Source organism: Rousettus aegyptiacus, unplaced genomic scaffold (assembly GCF_014176215.1).
Source record: "Rousettus aegyptiacus isolate mRouAeg1 unplaced genomic scaffold, mRouAeg1.p scaffold_m13_p_3, whole genome shotgun sequence".
Taxonomy (NCBI): domain Eukaryota; kingdom Metazoa; phylum Chordata; class Mammalia; order Chiroptera; family Pteropodidae; genus Rousettus; species Rousettus aegyptiacus.
Genome location: NW_023416306.1, coordinates 79,720,226 through 79,740,762, shown reverse-complemented (window position 1 = coordinate 79,740,762; position 20,537 = coordinate 79,720,226). Strand labels below are relative to the sequence as shown.

At 34.0% G+C, this 20,537-nt stretch overlaps 2 protein-coding genes across 6 annotated transcripts in view; one reads left to right on the top strand and one right to left on the bottom strand.

Annotated features, from left to right (window-relative positions):
- Positions 1–20,537, top strand: part of LOC107502051 (centromere protein P) — a 197,229-nt gene that overhangs the window by 69,987 nt on the left and 106,705 nt on the right. The window lies entirely within an intron of this gene.
- Positions 2,092–12,358, bottom strand: OMD (osteomodulin). 3 transcript variants are annotated; one of them, XM_016128840.2, is made up of 4 exons: positions 11,546–12,358; positions 9,918–10,005; positions 5,430–6,382; positions 2,092–4,889 (listed from the first exon to the last, which is right to left on the bottom strand). In XM_016128840.2, the coding sequence occupies exons 1-4, from the start codon at positions 11,568–11,570 to the stop codon at positions 4,561–4,563; spliced, it is 1,395 nt and encodes a 464-aa protein (XP_015984326.1). In that variant the 5' UTR covers positions 11,571–12,358; the 3' UTR covers positions 2,092–4,560. The 3 variants fall into 3 exon arrangements, with proteins under 3 accessions (XP_015984326.1, XP_015984327.1, XP_015984328.1); XM_016128841.2 differs by having other exon boundaries at positions 9,918–9,954; XM_016128842.2 differs by lacking the exon at positions 9,918–10,005 and having other exon boundaries at positions 11,546–12,355.

The following is a 20,537-nucleotide window of genomic DNA, read 5'->3' as shown; positions in this document are numbered from 1 at the left end:
TTGGACCAGGTAATTCTTTCTGCTAGGGACTGTCCTGTGCATTGTAGGGTATTTAGCAGCATCCCTGCCCTCTGCCCACTAGATGCCAGTAACACTCCTCCACCAGTAATATCTCCTGCCTTGACAACCTGAATTGTCTCAAGACATTGCCAAATGTCCCCTACAGGACAAAATTGCCCTTATCGAGAATCACTGAGGTGCCAGATATTTATAGACTCCTTTAAATCCAATATTCTAGGATTTTTTGGAAAGTCTATGATTTGAATCTCCATTTTAAATCTTGTGCTTGTCCCTAAAGTGAAGTCATTTGGTCAAATGAGATTAATATGAGAACCGAGTATTTCTCAGACTAAAGGGTGAAATTTAAAGGGAGGGAAATTATGACTCAGTATAAGGAAGGGTTCATGTTAAAAATGTATTATGTTTGTAAGTTTAGTTTTTCTGAGTAGTACATAAATCTCCGTATAGAGGATTCACAACCTAAATATGCAAAGTAGTAACATATATGTCCATAATTCTGTGATATTTACTTGCTAGACTAGTTATGTTTGTGTAGGAAATTGGAACATATTAGAAACTTCAGATTTTTAGCTGCTGTGATTTAATTTTGTTTCCAGCTGCTGTTATATTTTATTTCCAAGATTTAAAAAAAAAATGGTTTTGGAATCAAGAAACCAAGGTTTTAGTTCTAGGCATCCTTGGGGGTCATATGAATTCTCTGCAATAGTGACAGTATACAGAAGGGGCAAGGTTTATTTCTTCTATTTTTTACCCATGGTGTTGGTTAAGTGTGTTACATGATATGAATACATCTATCTACATTTTAATTTAGTGGTACCAGCTTGAGGAATGAAGTCAAAATATATAGTAATATTTAAACACAAGTTAAACATTCTTGACTAGTATTATTGTGAGCAAACTTATGAAATATCCTTTATTTTCTTTCTAAAAGCTAAATGCATGTTATGGTTTTGTGTTTGTTAATTCATGAAGCGATTTGGATTTGTTAGTCATTACAAACAGAATTCAGCATAGCAGCTAATATAACTAATACTTCGAAATGTAGAGATAATAGATGGGTTTTTATCTTTTTCCTTCCTGTTATAAATATCTGTTTTAATCTTAATGTGCTAGTTGATGAAGTACTTTATTCCTCACTTTCTCCTAGAGAAAGCGATGGGGATTATTTGTTTTGTTTCGTTTTTAATGAGAAAAACATGGGGGTGGGTATGAGTTCCTTAGGGAATTTTCAAGTAACAAAATATGGTTGTTAACCTGCCTTCTCAGTGGGCCCTGCAGCTGAAGTTCATTTGCATTGTGTTTGCATATACATGCCTTTGGAGGGAGGAGCCAGAGCAGAGTATATCTCTTCTTCTTGATATGCAGGAGTTTGACCTTACTCCCACCAGAGTGCCTTATGAGGGGCTGGAGGAAACCCCGCTTTGCTTCCTAGCAGGCCGTCCAGAGGTGCTTTGGAAAGCTGAACTATGAGATAGTCACTTGGAATATGTTCGTTGTGCATATAAGTTTTAAGTACCCTTCCCCCTCTCCCTAATGAAATCTTTAGTAAAGTTCACTATCTTTTATATGACTAGAATCTTGGAAGGAATCTGAAAAGAATCTTGGAAAGAACCTGAGAAGTACTGACTCTGTCCTGGGGCCTCCAAGAGAGATGTATGAAACATAGCTGACATCTGGAGAAGAAAATAGATCTAGCAGGTTGCTGGGCTGGACATGCTGAAATAATGATTCCTGCTTGTTGGATATGTGTCACTGTCATGGAATTTGTTAAAGCATTTATCTTTGTTATACACACTAATTCTCTTTATCCTCATAGCATTTCCTATGAGAAACACCTTCCTTGTAGAAATACGGAAGGGAGGATCCCAGGAGTTAAATAACTTAAAGTCATCTAGCTTAGTTAGACATATGAAGTCAGGCTTATATAAGAGATGAAATAAGTAATTGCCACATCTCTATATTAATCTTGCCCTGGGAGTGTGCTTTTTCCACTCTTGCCAGTCAGTTCCTACTCACACATCTTCCTTCACCACATCCCCACCCAGAAGTTACATTTCTTTTCATAGCCACTGCCATTTTAGCATTTTATTTCTTTCTTCCTTGTGTTAGAATGAGTTGTTTAATAACAGCTTTATCAAGATAATTCACATCTTATACAATTCATCATTTTAAAGTGTACAATTCAATAATTTTTAGTATTTTCAGATTTGTGCAGCCATCACCACAATCAATTTTAGAATAATTTCATCACCCCAAAAAGAAATCCTTTACCCATTATCAATCACTCTCCACTTTCCCTCTATTTCCCTGTCCCCTAGTCCCAGGCAGCCAATAATATCTTTGTCTCTCTAGATTTGCCTGTTTTGGACATTTCATATAAAAGGGTCGATATAATATGTGGTCTTCTATGACTAACTTTTCACTAGCATAATATTTTATGGTTCATCCATGTTGCAGTATGTATTATTACTTCATTCCTTCTTTTGGCTGAATAATATTCCATTGTGTGGATATACCACATTTTCTTTATAAGTCCATCAATTGATGGACATTTGGGTGCTTTCTGGCTGTTAATGTATAGTGCTGCTGTGAACATTTGTGTCCATGTTTTTGTGTGAACATATGTGTTCAGTTCTCTTGGGTATACACCTAGCAGTGGAATTGCTATATCACAGGTAACTGAAGAACTGCCAGACTGCTTTCTAAAGCTGCTACACCATTTGATATCCCTACCAGTGTTACATGAGGGTTCCACTTTTTCCATCTCCTTGCTAATACTTGTTATTTGTCTTTTTCATTATAGACAGCCTGTGAATGTGAAGGGGTATCTCATTGTGGCTTTGATTTGCTTTCTGTAATGGTCCCTTATTCACTTAAATTATTCTGGGTAAGAAATAGTCTCATCTCCTAAAACACCTATAGTATTTTATACATATTGGCTCATAATAGATGTATAAATTTATAACCCTAGTTTTAAAAAATCAATAAAGGGGTAAGTAGTCCTTAAAAAAAACTTTTTTTAAATCTCTGTTGAAAAATGTGAGCTTTACCCACATCACTAGCATTTTGCTTGGACTTTACCCTCACACCTGTATCTTATGGTATCATAGGTTCACATAGGTACTCTATTTTTTGACTTCTCATTGCTAAGTCCTACACACCAAGTGACTCAATGAATGTTATTTAAATGAATAAATGGAGTGTTGTCTGTGTTCATTCTGGATTGTTGAGCTTGTCCCTGAGGACAGGTGGGTGTCCTTTTTAGCTAAGTGCTAATAACCTACTCAAAGTTATAAAATGCATTTGAAGCTTCATTTTAAACCGTCATCTCCAGAAAAATAAAGACTCACCACTTGAAAACTGCTTCTAAAATGTAATTTTACTTGTCTGGTCTTTGTGTATTGTCCAAATTGTTACTGTTTGTTCTTTGGGTTCCCTGTATAGGCAGCCCCAGATTTGTGCTCATTTTTTATTGAGGAATTCTATAAAATGTTAGCTTGGTAAATCAAGGAAATTTATCACAGCAATTAGATCATCTTCATTTATAAGGCATACTTAAAATATTTCAAAATAATAGATTAAATAGTTTGATTTTTAAGGTTTTGAACAAAATTTTAAATCCTGTCCAAGTTTTAAACTCTATCCAACTTTAATAATATGCAAATAAACATTAGCTATTATATATAGGTTTCTAACTAATTATGCAAGAATAATCAAAGTGTTTAAAAATGTTGATAATCAACTTTCTTGTGCTAACATTAACTTAACCTTGTGAACAAAGCAGGTATTAGGAAATCTTTATGTAACTAAAACAAAACGTTCTCTAGTGAATTTACAATAAAAAAAAAATATTTATCCCAGTTAAAATGGAACACAGTAAAGATTATTTTGGACAGTTTCTGAAACTTGCTGAATATAGAATGTGATGAGATAATTTGGTGTTTTTTAGTTATCCAAACACAGGGTTTAAAAGTTTGTTGTTTTGGCTCTGAGAGAAAAACAAGACTCTTTGATTTCATGAATCTCCATACCTTAGATCCTTAGTAGGAGGGCTTCTTTTGAAAATCAAAAATATTTCATGCTCTAATTGGTTAGGGCCGGGGGTGGGGGGGGCGTGTACGTCATGGTGATAAGATCTCAAATATCAGTATGAAAGCTGTTCTGGAGATCAGGTTAAAGAAAATAATCTATTCCTTAAATGAATGCTGCCGTTACATTAATGTGACCTCCTAGCATTTAAACACTATTCTCATAGTAATTCAAAGCAAATAGCTTACAGTTCTCAGCTTCCAATGCTATTTCTTTCATCATTTTTAGAAAAATTACTGTTAATAGAAGTAGCCTATTAACATTTTCTCAACATGATAAATTAGTTTTTGATTCCCACTTGTCATTCTAATTTATATTTCTAAAGACTTGTATCATTTTGCGTAAGTTCTAATCCTATGTAATTCACATTCAAATATTTTATCTTATACTAAGACAATTCTAGATGTCTTACTATGAGCTGTAAGATTTTGTAGAGTCATAAATGTACACCTATATAGTTTCTTGCCATTCTTGACTTCCATAATAGTGAGGGTCAACATTTTCTTCTGTTCCTTCTTGTTCTGGGCCTTCGTGACGATCATCATGTTCTTCACTATCAGCATCATCTTGAAGTCTCCCTAAAACTTGGGTCTTCAGTTGTATTGTTTGACCATTAGTGCTTCTTTGTTCACCATAATAAATACTATGTATGTGGGGGAAGCAGAGGAAAATGTATGAACTTATAGGCTCTTTTAGCTTATTTTGGTCCACACGAATGTATGTTAAATGGTGGTAATATAGTGGGTCAACAGATGGACACATCACTGTAATATTGATATCTGAAAAATATAAGTTAAAAATTAATCCTGCTATATTACATTCATAATCCTATATTGAATTTTATTAAAATCTTATATAGATATAGTTTTATTAATTAGAATACTTAAAAGTAGAATTAGGTTTAATTATTTTTACAATAATTAAAAAATAAAATGAGGGAAATGAAACTATGAATGAATTTTATAGTGTCAAAATAAATGATGTCTTCATTGGCATTTAGTAATTATTTAAGTAATAAAGTAATAAATTCTTAGATACAATCTCAAGTATAAAAAAATGGAAAATCACTTACAATCCCACTATTCAAAGTACTCATATTCAACAGTACAATTTCTCAATATTAAAGGTGATAAAATTTAATAGGAAAGACTATAAACTTCATAGAGCGACTTTCTTTAGAGCCAATTTCTATCATTTGCCTAGCCAGCTTTAAAGCAACCATTATCAGGAATGTGTAAAACATAGATTTGTAGAAATTCATTATTTAAAAGATCAAGATACTATTCTTTGTCTTTAAAATATAATGAAATTTTACGTACTTTCAATTTCATTATTTTCTAGGTATAGGTGTTCTAAATTTCTTGGGATATAGAATACTTGCTTCAGTTTGTTGTGTCCAACATTGAGCTCTATAAGGTTGGAAAGATTAAAAATATTATATGGAATGTCTCGTAGTTGATTGTGTGACATTCTTAGAGCATGAAGTTTTGGAAGTTCGTTGAAGTAATTTTCTGGTATAGAAGAAATTGAATTATTTTCTAAAGAGAGATACATAAGTGAAGAAGGCAAGCCAGGAGGCATTGATTCTAATTTGTTATTACATAAATTGAGCTGCATTAATTTTTCCATTTTAGCAAGATTTTTTTCTTGTAACATGGGATCATCGAGGTGATTATAACAGAGATCGAGCATGGTCAAGTTTATTAGCCCATCCATTGCATTTGTCTGCAGTCTGGAGATCTCATTATAACCAAGAAGAAGTCTTTCCAAAGACTTAGGAAGAGGAAAAGGAAATTCTTCTAAATTGTTATGCTGTAGGTGAAGTTGTACTAGATTTGACAACTTAGCAAACACACCATGCTCAATCTTTCTGGATTTAATTTTGTTGTGGCTGAGATTGATTTCTTTAAGATGAGTTGCATTGATGAATGAATCTGTAGTCACAGCCTCAATTTCATTGAACTGGAGATAGACTTGCTGAATGTGTGCTGGAATATGTGGGATAGTCTGGAGTTTACGATTATCGCAATACATTGATGATGGAAAGTTAGGTGGACAGAAGCATTCACTGGCACAGCCTAAAGGGTGCTGATAAAAAGATACTCCATAGTCTACATTTTGACGCATTTGAAATTCTGGTTGGTAGTCATCATCTGGCTCTTCATCATAATCTTCATCCCATTGATAATTTTCATATTGGCAATATACTTTGACTCCAAGAAAGAAGAAAAAGACACATACTGTACTTAAAAAACCCATATTCTCTTTTGTCCTAGTGCAAGGAAAAAGGAAATATAAAAGTGAGTGACACTTAGAATAATTCTTGTATAAATTACCAATTATATAAAACATAGCATCTATATTGGTATTGAAATATATGAAAGAATGTCCAGAATGAATGAGCAATGCTCAAGCCAAAATTAATGTTTAAGTACCAGTAAGGAGATTTTTTCTTTTTAAAGTCACATATTGCATTGAATTAAACAAATAGCCATCTTGTAAGAGAATCTCAGTTTGTCTTGCTTACTGTAGATTTTGCAGTGATAGTATGATCTCAACCCCAAAGCTGGTGTTTCCCTCATTCTAAATGCTGAGTGTTCTCACAGACTGCTTGCTCCCCCAGTAATGGCCACTACTGATGAGAGGAGAGACCCCGTGATTTAGTTAGAGATCATTTATCTAGGAGATTCTTTCTTAATATTAACCAAAAATTTTCCACTGCAACTTCTGTTTGCTGATGCTCTTTTTTGCCCTTTGGAAAACATGAAACATTTCCTTTTATTTGAGAGTTTGAGATATTAAAAATAGCTATCATGTTTCCTCCTCGTATTTTCTGTCCAAGTCTAACCATGACTTCAGCTTTTCCCTATGAAACAGTTTCCAAAATCCAATTATTTCATCTCTGAGTCTACATGAATGACTTAAAATGTGAAAATATGATATTTACATTCTACCAAGTTTTAGGTTCTAATAGGTTATTCTCTGAATTTTTTATTACTTTTCTAGCTTCCTTCTTTCTACTAATATTTTTGAGTTAAGTTTAATATGGATATTAAAAACACTCTGTTCTGTCTCCCAGGAGTTTAAGTCTAGTGGAAAATCAGAGAAATGTATAATGCAGTGCATGGAAGGAAGTGTGTGAGAGGTAGGATTGTAAAGATGTGAGCTCTCAGCTTGGAAAAGACAGATAATTAACACTTTTGCTGAAACTTGAAGTTGTAGTGAATGGTGGATTGCGTACTAAATGAGGAGCCTGAAAACCTTCATTTCATCCTGTCACTTATGATGGTCAAGTCACCAAATCTGCCTCTTGCCTCGTCAATAAATTGAGATTTATAATTGCTTGCCTGCTTTTCCCACCTGATAGTTGTTAGGGTCATATGAGATATGCATGTGATTGTGCTTTGCAAATTGGAAAGTGAACCAGATGGAATAAGTATGTTATTTAGAAAATAGTTAAAAAAGAAGCAGCAGCATACTTTTATTCTGAGTTCATTTTTCTTTGTCTTTCTCATCCAGGGTTTCATGAGAAAATTAGTGTTCTAACACATCATTGTATATAATGAAATGTTTTATCTCCTATTTATCTAGAATGGTACTAGGTACTTTTCATCATTGGGATAATTGAGAAAATAGTTACTTAAATCATTTTCTCTAATAGAATCTCAATTAGAAAGGCTGCTGTAGACCCAAACATCTCAGTTTCTTCTCCCTTGTCAGAAACTAGAACTTTGTAGAATGTAAATACTGTGTATATTTGGAATTTTAAGTAGTTATTTAAGTAGAGTCAGAGGCCCTTGATCTTTTTCCTTCAGTTATATTTCCTCCAGTCTTCCTCACCATTCCTGCACCCACACCATGGATCTTGTCATCATTACTGGTGCTGCAACCCTTTCACACTCTGACCTGACCAGTATCTTCTTTCTTCATAATTTGCTCCATATAGTAACTCTTAACTGCAAAAATTCTTCAACTTATTAGTACCTAAAATATATTGATCCTGTTTTTTCAGTGCCTTTTATCCATACTTCCCAGTACACTTAATTCTTTCTTACCAACCTAGATCCCATTATGTATCACTGTTGTCACTCTTTTGCGCATGCCTTAAGCTTTCTGGCCCCTTACATTCTCATACTCTTCTGCTAAACTCCAGCTCTGGTTCAGTTCTCCACCTACTCTCAGACTGACTCAGGCAGCTGGATATGCTAAAAGAAACCCAGGACCATGCCAACTGGTTTCGTTTTAAATTCATGACTTCTCAAGTGCTGCCCAGTAACATCTGCTTAGTCCATTCCTTTCCCTTTCTCCTAGACAAGACTCTAAAACCTTATTCCCCATTGGTTTTGGATGATGACCTTGCTTCCTATTTTTACCAAGAAAATGAGATCAAACAATCATTTACTTTTATATGTTTTCTTAAATTTAGTCTTATCCCTACCTATAGAAATAGCAATGGTTTGATCTTTTTTAACAATCTGTGATTTTGAAACTCATAGTTTTCTATTGTAAATCTAAATAGACTCCATCCATTGTCCCTTCTGTCTATGGGAATCATGGACAATGTCCTATTTGAATAAGACTTTGAAAAAATATTAGGGTGCTCATAAAGGGAGAGAAGAGTATTTTCAGATATAAGAGATGAGCAAAAATATGTAAGCAACAAAGGGCGGGGTGTTTGGGAACTGGTGGCTAACTGTTGAAGGAGCAAAGTAAAGCTGTTAGAGGCAATCTGGACCAGAATCTGGAGGGCCTGAATTCTGACCTAAGGAACCTACACTCTGGGAATGAATACCTAATTTAATTCTTTAATACAGTTGAGCATGATCTTCACATGACAGTGTTTGTGCATGAAGTAGGAAAGAGTTCTAGAGGAGGAAATGTGAAGGAGTGTGGTCTTATTCCAGAGGGTAGTTAGTATTCAGTGCTGGCTGAACCAGATGGAAGGCCAGGAAGCTCCCAGTGTCTCTCTTTGGGAGTGCTTTTTCATCTGCTGAAGTTAGTGACCTATACTAAATATGTGTATGAGCATGGTTAGGAAAGCATCTTACAACTGTTAATAGTTTAATTGGATTGAGTTACTTCAGTTAATGCTTGTCTTGAATTATTTCTAGGGATGAGGCACTCTGCTTGGTGGGAAATATAGAAATAAAGAGGATGTGAAGGCATGGTCCCTTCTGTAAAGAGCATACAGTTTAGTGGATGAGAAAGGCACAACACAGTAAACCATATTCTCAGGCAAAGGAAATATGGTTTACAGCAGTAACACCAGTGCTTTGGGAGTCAGTGGCTTAACCCTGCTTAGGTGAGACAGGAAAGTCTTTAGAGGCATCATTTAACCCAGACATTGGGAGGTTAGCAGGAATGGGTATAGAACATTCTATACATTTTATTCACTAGTTGATAATTTATGTATTAGATTTATAGTATTTTATTATACTCATTATAGTATAGGGTATTAACTTTTCGAATTATTGCCATACTTCATGTTAGTCTTACTGCATCATGAAGTGGGGGTTCTGTAAGGTTGCTCTGTCCCAGAAAGATGAAAGTGGAAGCAGAGGCAGAGATATGTAGCTGCATAGGATCAGGCCATGTGGGGAAGCTTACTGTTATACAGTTGAACTTTGAAAAGAATGTTGCTCATCAGAATTCTGGATTTTATCCTTGTGTTAAAAACATTAGAAATCATTAATGTAATATTACATTTGAGAATTAAAGTAACGACTCTGTTGTTTAATAATTATGAGAAATTATTGGGAGAAAAAGAGACCTGGATGATACTTTCGATCCTATACTTAATTGCTTACCTTTGACTTAGAATCAAGACCTCATGATGGGGCCTCCCTGGAAATAAAGGAATTCTTAGTGCTGTCTGCTTTCGATCTTCTTGACCATCTAAGAAGAAAGATTTTTCTTCTAAATCTGAACTAATATCATTGAGTGCAGCTTTCTGGTCTGAAATCTATCCCATTTCTGTCCATATATTCATTATTTTCTATTCCTGTTACTCTTACCTTCACCCCTGATAATTTTCACTGTTATGAAGATCTCATTTATTTGTATCCAAATTTTTCATTTAACTAATCTCTTCCCAGCCAAATATTTGCTAAGCATATTTTTATTATTTCTAAGCTTTCATGTACTGCAATTTATGCCTTGTTCCCTAAAGGATAACTCATAGCAAAATAGTATAACTCACTGTCAATCATCTCATTTCCTGACCTCTAATTTTTGATAGTATCAAGTACAATGCATGGTATATAAATGCTCAAAAGTGTGTTGAGTGAATGATTGAATTAATAATTTATAGATTCCATTTTGTTAACAATGCTTATCACTACTAATGCCTAGAAATCTAGGCATTTATATCACTACAGTGATTTCTTTAAATGAACAATCACAGAGAGCATGGTTGTTCTCTTTTCTACTGAATATTTCTCCATCACAATATACTATATCCTTCACTTTCCTATTATATTATGTAGTAGAAAAATAACAAATGTGAAAAAGAAAGTTAAAGCAAAGTAAAATACATATTACCAGTTTTAAAAAATTATCTCAATGTGAATTTTTCATTTTATAGCTATAAAAGTTTCTGTGTCATAACATTTTCCCTACTTGGAAAAAAAGCACTTGTGCTTTCATCAGGAAATTCATTTTACTATTTTAAAGACTTAATTGTTTTATTGGTATGCCACAGAAACTAAAATATAAGAAACCAAGTATTAGTATATGGTTCAGAATTTTTTCCAAAGCAGTTTTAAATTTAATTCTGTAAAATTAGTGTGCATCTGTATTATACCCAGAGCTTATGAAAGTAAGACTCTTTTGCTATTAAAAGTATGAAAGTCTCAAAATTATTTTAAGCCATAATGCATTTAAATTTTAACTGAAACTCAAGAAACTAAATCCTTCAGTACTAGATAAAGCACTCATATCTTCTCTTTGAGAAACAGGCAAATGAAAACAAAAACAATCTATTATCAGCTATTTGGTCAAATAGAAAAATTTTGAGAAAATTTCTAGTGAAATTTATACAAATACCCATTTTCCTTATTACCAGAATCTCTAGCACTGCTCAGATGTATGGCTTAAAGGCATTTGCCAATTTTTTATCTTTTAAAGTTGAGAGAGAGAGACAGAAAATTATTCCATTAACCTAAGAATCTTTCATTCAAAACAAACAAAAAAGTACATATAAACAAAGATTATGTATTGGGTAGATCTTAAGTTAGAAAATGAAATTCACTATACTATTTCTTTCCCTGAATATTTTGGCTAATCAAATTTTTAATGTCACTTTTATCAGATATTTCTTCCAAAAATTGTGCTTTTATGGCTGCAAATCTATTTTAATGTTAAATCAAACATACTTTTAAAATTTTTAACAGTAGGAATACTTCTTTTAAAATGGAAAATTATTTTATCGTCATACCTGTTGAGTTTGCTTTAGTTTTCATGGATTGATGAATTTGAAAATCCCGTAAATGAATCAGAAATTCCTAAATTCTTTAACTGAGTCTCTTAAAAATCCACAGTAACTGTATGTCCAAACAGGGCTGTCTCTTGAATTACTGTAGCAATTTAAGCAAATATAATCTGCCTGGAAAACACTTGGGTTGAGTTAAAATCATGTATTTCTTTTCATTATCCAAAACTTTGTGGATTCAAATTAAGATGCTTGTGTTCTTGGTCAGATTTATGTGGCTTACTTCTTTCTTTTCCTCTTAAATTTGGTTTGAGGTGTGGCAAGAATTTCCTCTAATGTGAAAGGCAAACAAAACTAAAGGAAACAGCATGTACTGATTACTGTTTTTATTTTCATTTTCATGCCAAAGAATTCCTCAAATTAAGGTCCACTGTAACATGAAGCTCAGTGTCTCAGCAATTTAAGGTGGAACTCAGAGTCATCTTGAGACTTTCGTTGTCTGAAACTTGTATTCACACCAGTGCTTCCTAACTTCATTAAGACAAGGATCTAGGATTAAAAACATATAATGTTTTGCGTCTGTTTTTTAATGAAACAGATTGTCATTGGTTACACAGATTAAATATATCACTTTTCCATACAAAGAATTATACCTCTTTTCTATCAGCTAGCTCCTTTCTTACCTTCCTCCCAAATATACTCACTAGAATGGCTTCTAATAGCCTTTGAAATAAAAATTAATCTCTTGATTATAGAATTCGGTGTCTTGTCTTCAGAAGATACATCTCTTATTTGTCTGTTTTTAGTAATACAACAAATAATTTTATAGTCTTAAAATGGAATTAGGAACTTCTGCTGACCATTAGTATTGTCTTTATTTTGCAGATGTAGAAAATTTCCTGATTTCACGGAGCTGTCTCTCCTGAAGAGTAGCAATTAACTGTTTAAATGCTATATTTTAATACTAATGTTTTAATATTTTAAACAGAAAGTTAACTTGTGTCTCTTGGCAGTGAACTTTGAGTTAATTCTTTTGGAGATTGTTTCAAGCTTGTACAAACTAATAAGGTAAAATGAATCTTGGAATTTGTTTTTATTTCCTCAAAATAGTGTTTTCCATTAAGTTTTTACAAAGAACTCACAAGATTTATTTCGTTATACTTCAGATTTTTTTAAAATGTTGTGTTTTAAGTCATGCTTTGACAATATTGAAAAAAAATCTCATCTATTGTTTGACAACACACTACTATGTAAAACGTGGCAGGTCATATTTGGGCCAAGATTTCATCTTGTTACTGGTCGTTTCCATATGTTTCCTATTAGTTTTTGTTCTTAAATCTCAGGCTTTCCACACTAAGGAAAAGACAGCAAATCTGTATACTTTTTCCAAAAATTATTTTACATGCCCTCAATTCTTTTAGAAGATTAATTTAAAATCAACAGCTTAATTTTTATAGATTTCTCAATTAACTCTGTGATTTGAACTTATGATAGTGTTTATATTGTTCACATTCCTAACAAATGTGAAAAGAATATTTATTAACAGATAGCTCAAACACACAGAATGAAAAATATGTAGGCATTTTAAGTGAGGTTGACAGTGTCCAGGAGGTTTAGGTTTGGGGTTGGGGGCTGGGATGGGGGTGAGGGGGAATTGGAGGCGTGGTTCGATCAGGCCTTAGAGGAAAAGTAGAAACTGTGATTGTGATAATTCAGTTTTAGTTAGGTGGTTATAAATGAAGCAATTAAGGAGAAAAGTCAGTTGAATTGGTGAAAAGTCTAAATTATATTCTATGATTATAATTTGACTAAAGTAGGTATGGTATCTCAAGGCTAAATAATGTATTGCTGACCTGACTGAGACCTGCTTAATTATGGTGATAAGCATAAAGATTATTCATTCCTTTATTCATTCAGCTAATTACAAAAATAATTTCATATGTATTTTTCCAATTATAGTTGACATACAATATTATATTAGTTTCAAGTGTACAGCACAGTGAATAGACATTTATATAACTTATGAAGTAATCACCCCAGTAAATCCAGTACCCATCTGATACCATACATAGCTATTACAATGCTACTGAGTATATTCCCCATACTATATTCTACTTCTCTGTGACTATTTTGTAACTACCAATTTGTACCTCTTAATCCTCTTCCCCCTTCACCCACCGGCCCCCACCTCCCAGCCTGACAACCATCAAAATGCTCTCTGTATCTATGGGCGTGTTTCTCTTGTTTGTTTATCCTGTTCTATAAATTCTACATATGCATTTGTCTTTCTCTGCCTGACTTTCTCCACTGAGCACAATACCCTCCATATTTATCCATGATGTTGCAGATGGTGAGATTTCATTCTTTTTTTTAAGCTAAGTAATATTCCATTGCATATATATACCATCTCTTCTTTATCCATTTATCCAGTGATGGATACCCAAGTTATTTCATATCTTGGCTATTAAAAATAAAGCTGCAATGATCATATAGATGCACATGTCCCTTCAAAGTACTGTTTTGGATAAATACCCAGAAGTGCGGTAACTGGGTCTTCTTCGTCTCTTGTTATAGCCTTTGTTTTAAAGTTTATTTTGTATAAGTATTACTACCCTAGATTTTTGTTTGTTTCCATTTTCATGAAGTATCTTTTTTCATCCCTTTACTTTCAGTCTATGTATGCCCTTAGATCTGAAGTGAGTCTCTTGTAGACAGCATATGTAAGGTCTTTTTTCGTATCCATTCAGCCACCCTATGTCTTTTGATTAGAGCATTTAATCTATTTACATTTAAAGTAATTATTGATAGATATGTAGTTGTTGCCATTTTATTCATATTTTTAATCTTTTTTCTTCCTTTTAAAGAAGTCCCTCTTAACATTTCCTGTAATACTAGCTTGGTGATGATGAACTCCTTTAGGTTTTTCTTATCTGGAAAGCTCTGTCTATCTTTCAGTTCTAAATGATAGCTTTACTGAGTAGTGTAATCTTGGTTGTAGGTGCTTGCTTTTTATTACTTTGAATATTTCATGCCAATCCCTTCTAGCCTGCAAAGTTTCTTTTGAGAAATTAGCTGACAGTCTTATGGGAGCTCCCTTGTAGGTAACTAACTGCTTTTCTCTCGCTACTTTTAAGAGTCTCTCTTTGTCTTTAACTTTGGGTATTTTAATTATGATGAGTCTTGGTGTGAGCCTCTTGGGTTCATCTTGTTTAGAACTCTCTGCACTTCCTAGTCTATTTCCTTTGCCAGGTTAGGGAAGTTTTCAGTCATTATTTCTTCAACTAGGTTTTCAATTCCTTTTACTCTACCTTCTCCTTGTGATATCCAGATGGTGCAAATGTTGATATGCTTGATGTTGTCCCAGAGGTCCCTTAAACTGTCCTTGTTTTAGGGGATTATTTTTCTTGTTGCTGTTCTGATTGGGTGTTTTCTGCTACCTTATCTTCTAAATCACTGATTCTATCCTCTGCTTCATCTAATCTACCGTTAAATCCTCCTAAGGCAGTCTTCATTTCAGTTACTGTATTCTTCATTTCTGACTGGTTCTTTATTATGTTTTCTATCTCCACTTTTATGTTTTCTGTCTCTGTTAAATTTTCTCTGAGTTCATCTATTCTTCAAGTTTATTGAGTATCCTTATAACCAGTGTTTTCAACTCTGCATCTGCTCATCTCCATTTTGTTTAGTTCTTTTTCTGGAGCTTTATTCTGGCCTTTCATTTGGGACATGTTTGTCTTCCCATTTTGGCTACCTCCCTGTGTTTGTTTCTATATATTAGGTAGGGCTGCTATGTCTCCTGGTTTTAGTAGAGTGTCCTTATGTAGTAGGCGTGCTGTGGGTCCCAGTGGGACAGTCTTCCTTGATCACCTGAGCTGGGTGCTCCAGGTATGTCCCTTGTATGGGTTGTGTGTGCCCTCCTTTTGTAATTGAGCCTTGGTTGCTCTTTTCTTGTCAATGAGAGGGACTGACCCTTGGACTGATTGGTTGTGGTGACCATCCGTGACCAGTGGAGGAGCTGTTGTGCAAGGCCTGACATTATGGAGTTTGCTTTAGCAGGGCTCTGGTGCCTGCCATGTTTCCTCTTCGGATGTGTCATCCTTAGATGTGACTCAACAATAATTATGGTAACAACAAAAACAGCAACAACCAATTGAAAAATGGGTGAAGGATCTGAATAGATGTTTCTCCAAAGAAGATAACAAATGGTCAATAGGCACATGAAAGTCAGTAGTCATCAGAGAAGTACAAATCAAATTCTCTAGGATGGCCACAATCAAAAAGATGAACAATAGCAAGTACTAGTGAGGATGTGGAGAAATTGGAATCCGAAAATATTGTTTATAGGAATATGCTATGGTCTGGCCACTTTGGACCGGACCATAGCATGTGCTGTGGCCTGCAGTTCCTGAAAAAAGTTGAGCATAAAGTTGCCATTTGACCCAATAATTCCATTCCTAAGTGTATACCCAAGAAAAGTGAAGACACATGTCTACACAAAAACTTAAACACTGCTATTTATAGCAGCATTATTTATAATAGCCAAAACGTAGAAACAAATTGTATGTCTATCAACTGATGAAAGGATAAATAAATGTGGTCTATCCATACAATGAAATATCACTTGGCAATAAAAGGAAATGAAGTACTGATATTGCTACAACAGGAATGGCTTTTGAAAACATTATGCTAAGTAGAAGAAGCCAGTTAGTTATAAAAGACAACATATTACATGATTCCATTAATATGAAATATCCAGAATAGACAAATCTATAGAGACAGAAAGTGGATTTGCAGTTACCTGAGGTGGGAGTAAATCGGTAGTAACTTTTAATGAGTACAGGGTCTCTTTTTAGAATGATGAGAATGTTTTAAATTTGATTGTGGTGATGGTTGCTATCCTATATGTACTAAAAACCATTGAACCATATACTTTAAATGGTTGAATTATATGAAATGTAAATTATATCTCAATAAAGACATTATTAAAATTAATAGCGATGGGAGTACAAATGAATATGATTGGCTATGAGGTGATAGTTTTTGAATCTGAGAAGTACATGGAAGTTCATTATGTTGTTTTATCTACTTCTGCTTCTGTTGTATATTTTCCTTAATAAAGAAGTCTCCAGCACTTAACTCGCAAGTCTAAATATATCAGGACTCCACATGACTGATTGTGTCCTGTGTGCAGAACCAAGAATGACACGTTTTTGCTCTTTAGACTGATTAGTCTCTGTTGTGTTTCTACCTCTCTAGCGTCTGTAAGCTCTTCCTCTGTCCATGTAAGGCCTCATTTTAAAGCAGTTCTCTTTATTCCTTGTTACTATTTTACCAGGAGAAATATATCACTGCTGGGAACGCTTGCTTCACTACAGCACTAGTCAGAGCTGATTGGGAGGGAGGATCTGATTCAGAATTCCCCAGAGACTGTGATAAATCTATTCAATAACACTGAATCATTGAGAAAAAATGCAGTCTGCTTCTACCTCTGAGTAATACAAAGCACACAGTATGTTTGCATATGGTGAGTGTAGTAGGTGGGAGAGCTGGAGAGCAGGGTGGGCTGCTAAGATGGAAGAAGAAATGTAAGATAAAAACACATGTTCTTAGGGTGAGGATAAAAGTTTTTATTTGCTCTCACTAATAAGCACCCTGCCCTGATTTAAATCAGAAACATATGTTGAGTCAAGGTATTGTGGTAGTCTTTGGTGAGAGGAAGAAAGAGGATACAAAGATGACTAAAATATAGTGCTTGCAACCAAGATGTCTACAAATCTCCTGGAGAATGTTAAAGAAAAGACCAATGTATAAATAGCTATAATAAGTTAGGTTGTGATAAGTGCAAAAGAGAAGCACAATAATAATACAGGGAAAATTTAGAGAGGTGAGACGGGGCGAGAAGGCACGTCTTTTTATGAGAGAGTCAGGAATATAAGCTGAGATGAGTGACTTTTGACATGGACATTTGAGGTTGGGTAAGATTTTGGTGTAAAATGTGCTTGAACAGAAACACAGAAGCCAGAACACACCAGACTCTGTTTGAGAAATAGCAAGTAATCTCGAGCTGGAACATCAAAAGATGTAAGAATGAAAGAAAAAACTCAAAAATTATTATTTGAATATAGATCATAGATAGTCTTGAGGGGTAGGTTAAGAAGTTTTTGTCATTTAGCAATCAGTGGGAACTATTATACGCTTTTGGTGAATAACCAATTCAGATAGCACACAGATCTGTTAGGCTGGTCATGTTAGAGTTGGACTAGTAAAATGAGGCCAGGAACTGATTTTGGTATTCCAGCTAGAAAATAAAGTGATTGTGATATAGTGAATGAGAATTAAAAGGAAGGAATGGATACAAGCAACATGGGAGCTAGGGCAGAACTTGGCACCAGGTGGCTGTGAAGGAGAAAGAGGGTCAGGAATAAATCTGAACAACTGGAGGAAAGACAAAGATAAGAGGAGGACAGTGCAGGTTTGAAGGAAATTGTTTATGATGTCGATTTTGATTGAGTTTTATGGCTCCAAGTATTTAGGTTTGCTTTTGAGAGTTTGTTAACTTCCAAGTGAGAGCCATGTTTGAGAAGTGGATTTCAGATGCCTTGTCTTAGTTAGAGGTTATGACTGAATGCATAGGATGGATGAGATCACCAGAGAGCAGAGACAACAGGCCCAAAGAAAAATGTTGGGAACACTAGCCAGCCATTGAAGGGCAACCTAAGAAGTATGGTATGTGGAAGTCAAGTAAAGAGTCTCCAGAAGGAAGCACCATTCACAGTTTTAATATTGATGATCAGTCACTAAAAAATTAGTATCTTATCACATTTAGAAGGACAGAGCTAGACTGCTGGGATCAAATCCTAGATCTGCCACAAGTGACTTAATCTTTGTTCCCCAGTTTCCACACCAAAAAATCCAAGTATAAAGGTACCTGCCTCATAGGGTTATTGTGAGAATTAAATGAATTAATGCAAGCAAGACATTTGGAAGAATGCTTGAAAATATTCTTTAAATGTCAGCTATTATTTAATATTTTTCATATAATATGATTTTGGGAAGATAGATCTAGGAGAATTGTTAAGTTGATTGCAACATGTTCCGTACATGTGTGTAGAGAGATAATTAAGACTAAGGTAAGCCAATTCTATATATTTTTTTAAAGATGGAATTATGAAAGACAGAAAAATGATACAATAGTTTAAGGAGGAAAAAATTATTTTTTAAATAAAAGCCTTAGTTTTAGTGACTTCAAGTGATTTTCTTAAGGTATTGTCTGATTCATGAATTCATTAATCATTTTTTTAGTGTATTATGTCAGAGGAGATAAGGATATTGAAATATTTTCTACCATAAAATCCTTAATAAACCCAGTAAGTTGTAGTAATTAATTTGTTTCCAATCTTTAATGGGTAATATTTTGTGTTTACCATAAAATGGATTGGTAGCAGAAAACTTCAGTATAGTTTTGGTTGTTTATAATTTTTATTTGTGATTTCTTTTTTTGTAAAGTTACAACCAAAAATGTTTAATAGCTGTGGGGTGAAAAACAGAAATATTAAGCATAGTAAATTAATTGCAGTGATTTCAGTAATTATTTCTAGTATTTAAAATTTTTTACTGTCTTTTCAGAAAAATTTTAACTTAGCTATTTTAAGCTCCACTACTTAGATCATAGGCTAATCTGTTTAGATGATTCTAACCTTAGCATTAACCTTATGAATTTAATTATTAATTTAAAGAAATAGATTCTTAAAATTTCATTGAACATTTGACTTTAACTTATGTTCTTGAAAGTGCCATGATATGACAGTTTTATTTTTATGACCTAAAATTAAAATATTTAATTTTAGAGTGATTTTCATTGTAATATATTCTTTTATTTTTAAGGATTTCGTAATCTTTAATTTTTTTGTGTGAGTTAGTAATTGTCCAGTATAATTGTTACTTGTGTTTTATGAATCTTAATGGTTCACAAAGCATTTCACATACATTTTTATCATTCAATCCTCGTAACAGTCTAATCGATCAGTATTGTCACCCTACCCTTTTAGATGGTGAGACAGTTTCAAAGAGGTTGTGGTCTGCCTAAGATTGTAAATGGAAGTGGATTTCTGGTTTCGTTCTTTCAACTCAGAGCTCTGTATCCCTGGGCTCTTTCTGTTCATCACTGATACAATTTTATTAAACAAAAAGAGCTGTTTTGTTCCAAGTTCTAAACTTGCTTCAGAATTTAGAAATTAAGTACACTTTAAGTACACTTTAAAGCAGTTGTTCTCAACCAGCTTCTAGTTGGATCCCTCACTCCCCATTGAGAGATTGTCAATTGCCACACAGTGCTGTGAGGTACAGGAGCTACTAGTGGGGTAGAAACCAGTGAGCTGCCACATATTCTGCAAAGAACATGTTTTCTACACCCTCTAAAGTTGTTTAAAATCTAGTTTCGAGGTCATTTAACATAAAGATGACTATCTTTCATAGCACAGGCATAATTTGGAGCATTTTAGTACTGTTATTAAGAATAAGCATTAATACTATGCTTAAAAAGTCGTATAGATTAAAAAAAATGAAATCCTACCATTTGTAACAACATGGATGGACCTAGAGATTCTTCTGCTGAGTGAAATAAGTCAGAGAAAGATAATACCATATGATTTCACTGATATGTGGGATCTAAGGAACAAAAAGAACAAACATCAAAAAAGACTCACAAATATAGTGGATAATTTGGTGACAGACAGAGGGGAGGGAGAGGGGTTGAGGGGCTGGGAAAATGAGATGAAGGATTAAAGAAGTGCAAATTAGTAGTTAGTAGTTGAGGATGGGGAGCACAGCACAGGGAATGCAGTTAGCATTAATATGATGGCTAAATGGAGGGCCAGGGGAAGGAGTAATTGGGGGGATTGTTTTATGAACTATATAGATGTCTAACCAATGTACTGTAGACTTGAAACCAATTTAAATAAATAAATAAATTTTAAAAAATAAAATGTATAGAAATTAG

Coding starts and splice junctions, on each gene's coding strand:
- OMD (XM_016128840.2), bottom strand. CDS start 11,570: ATGAAAACTAAAGCAAACTCAACAG. Junction 10,006..11,545: donor AACTAAAGCAAACTCAACAG/GTATGACGATAA, acceptor CTTTCTTCTTAG/ATGGTCAAGAAGATCGAAAG. Junction 4,890..5,429: donor AGAAAATAATGAAATTGAAA/GTACGTAAAATT, acceptor TATATTTTTCAG/ATATCAATATTACAGTGATG.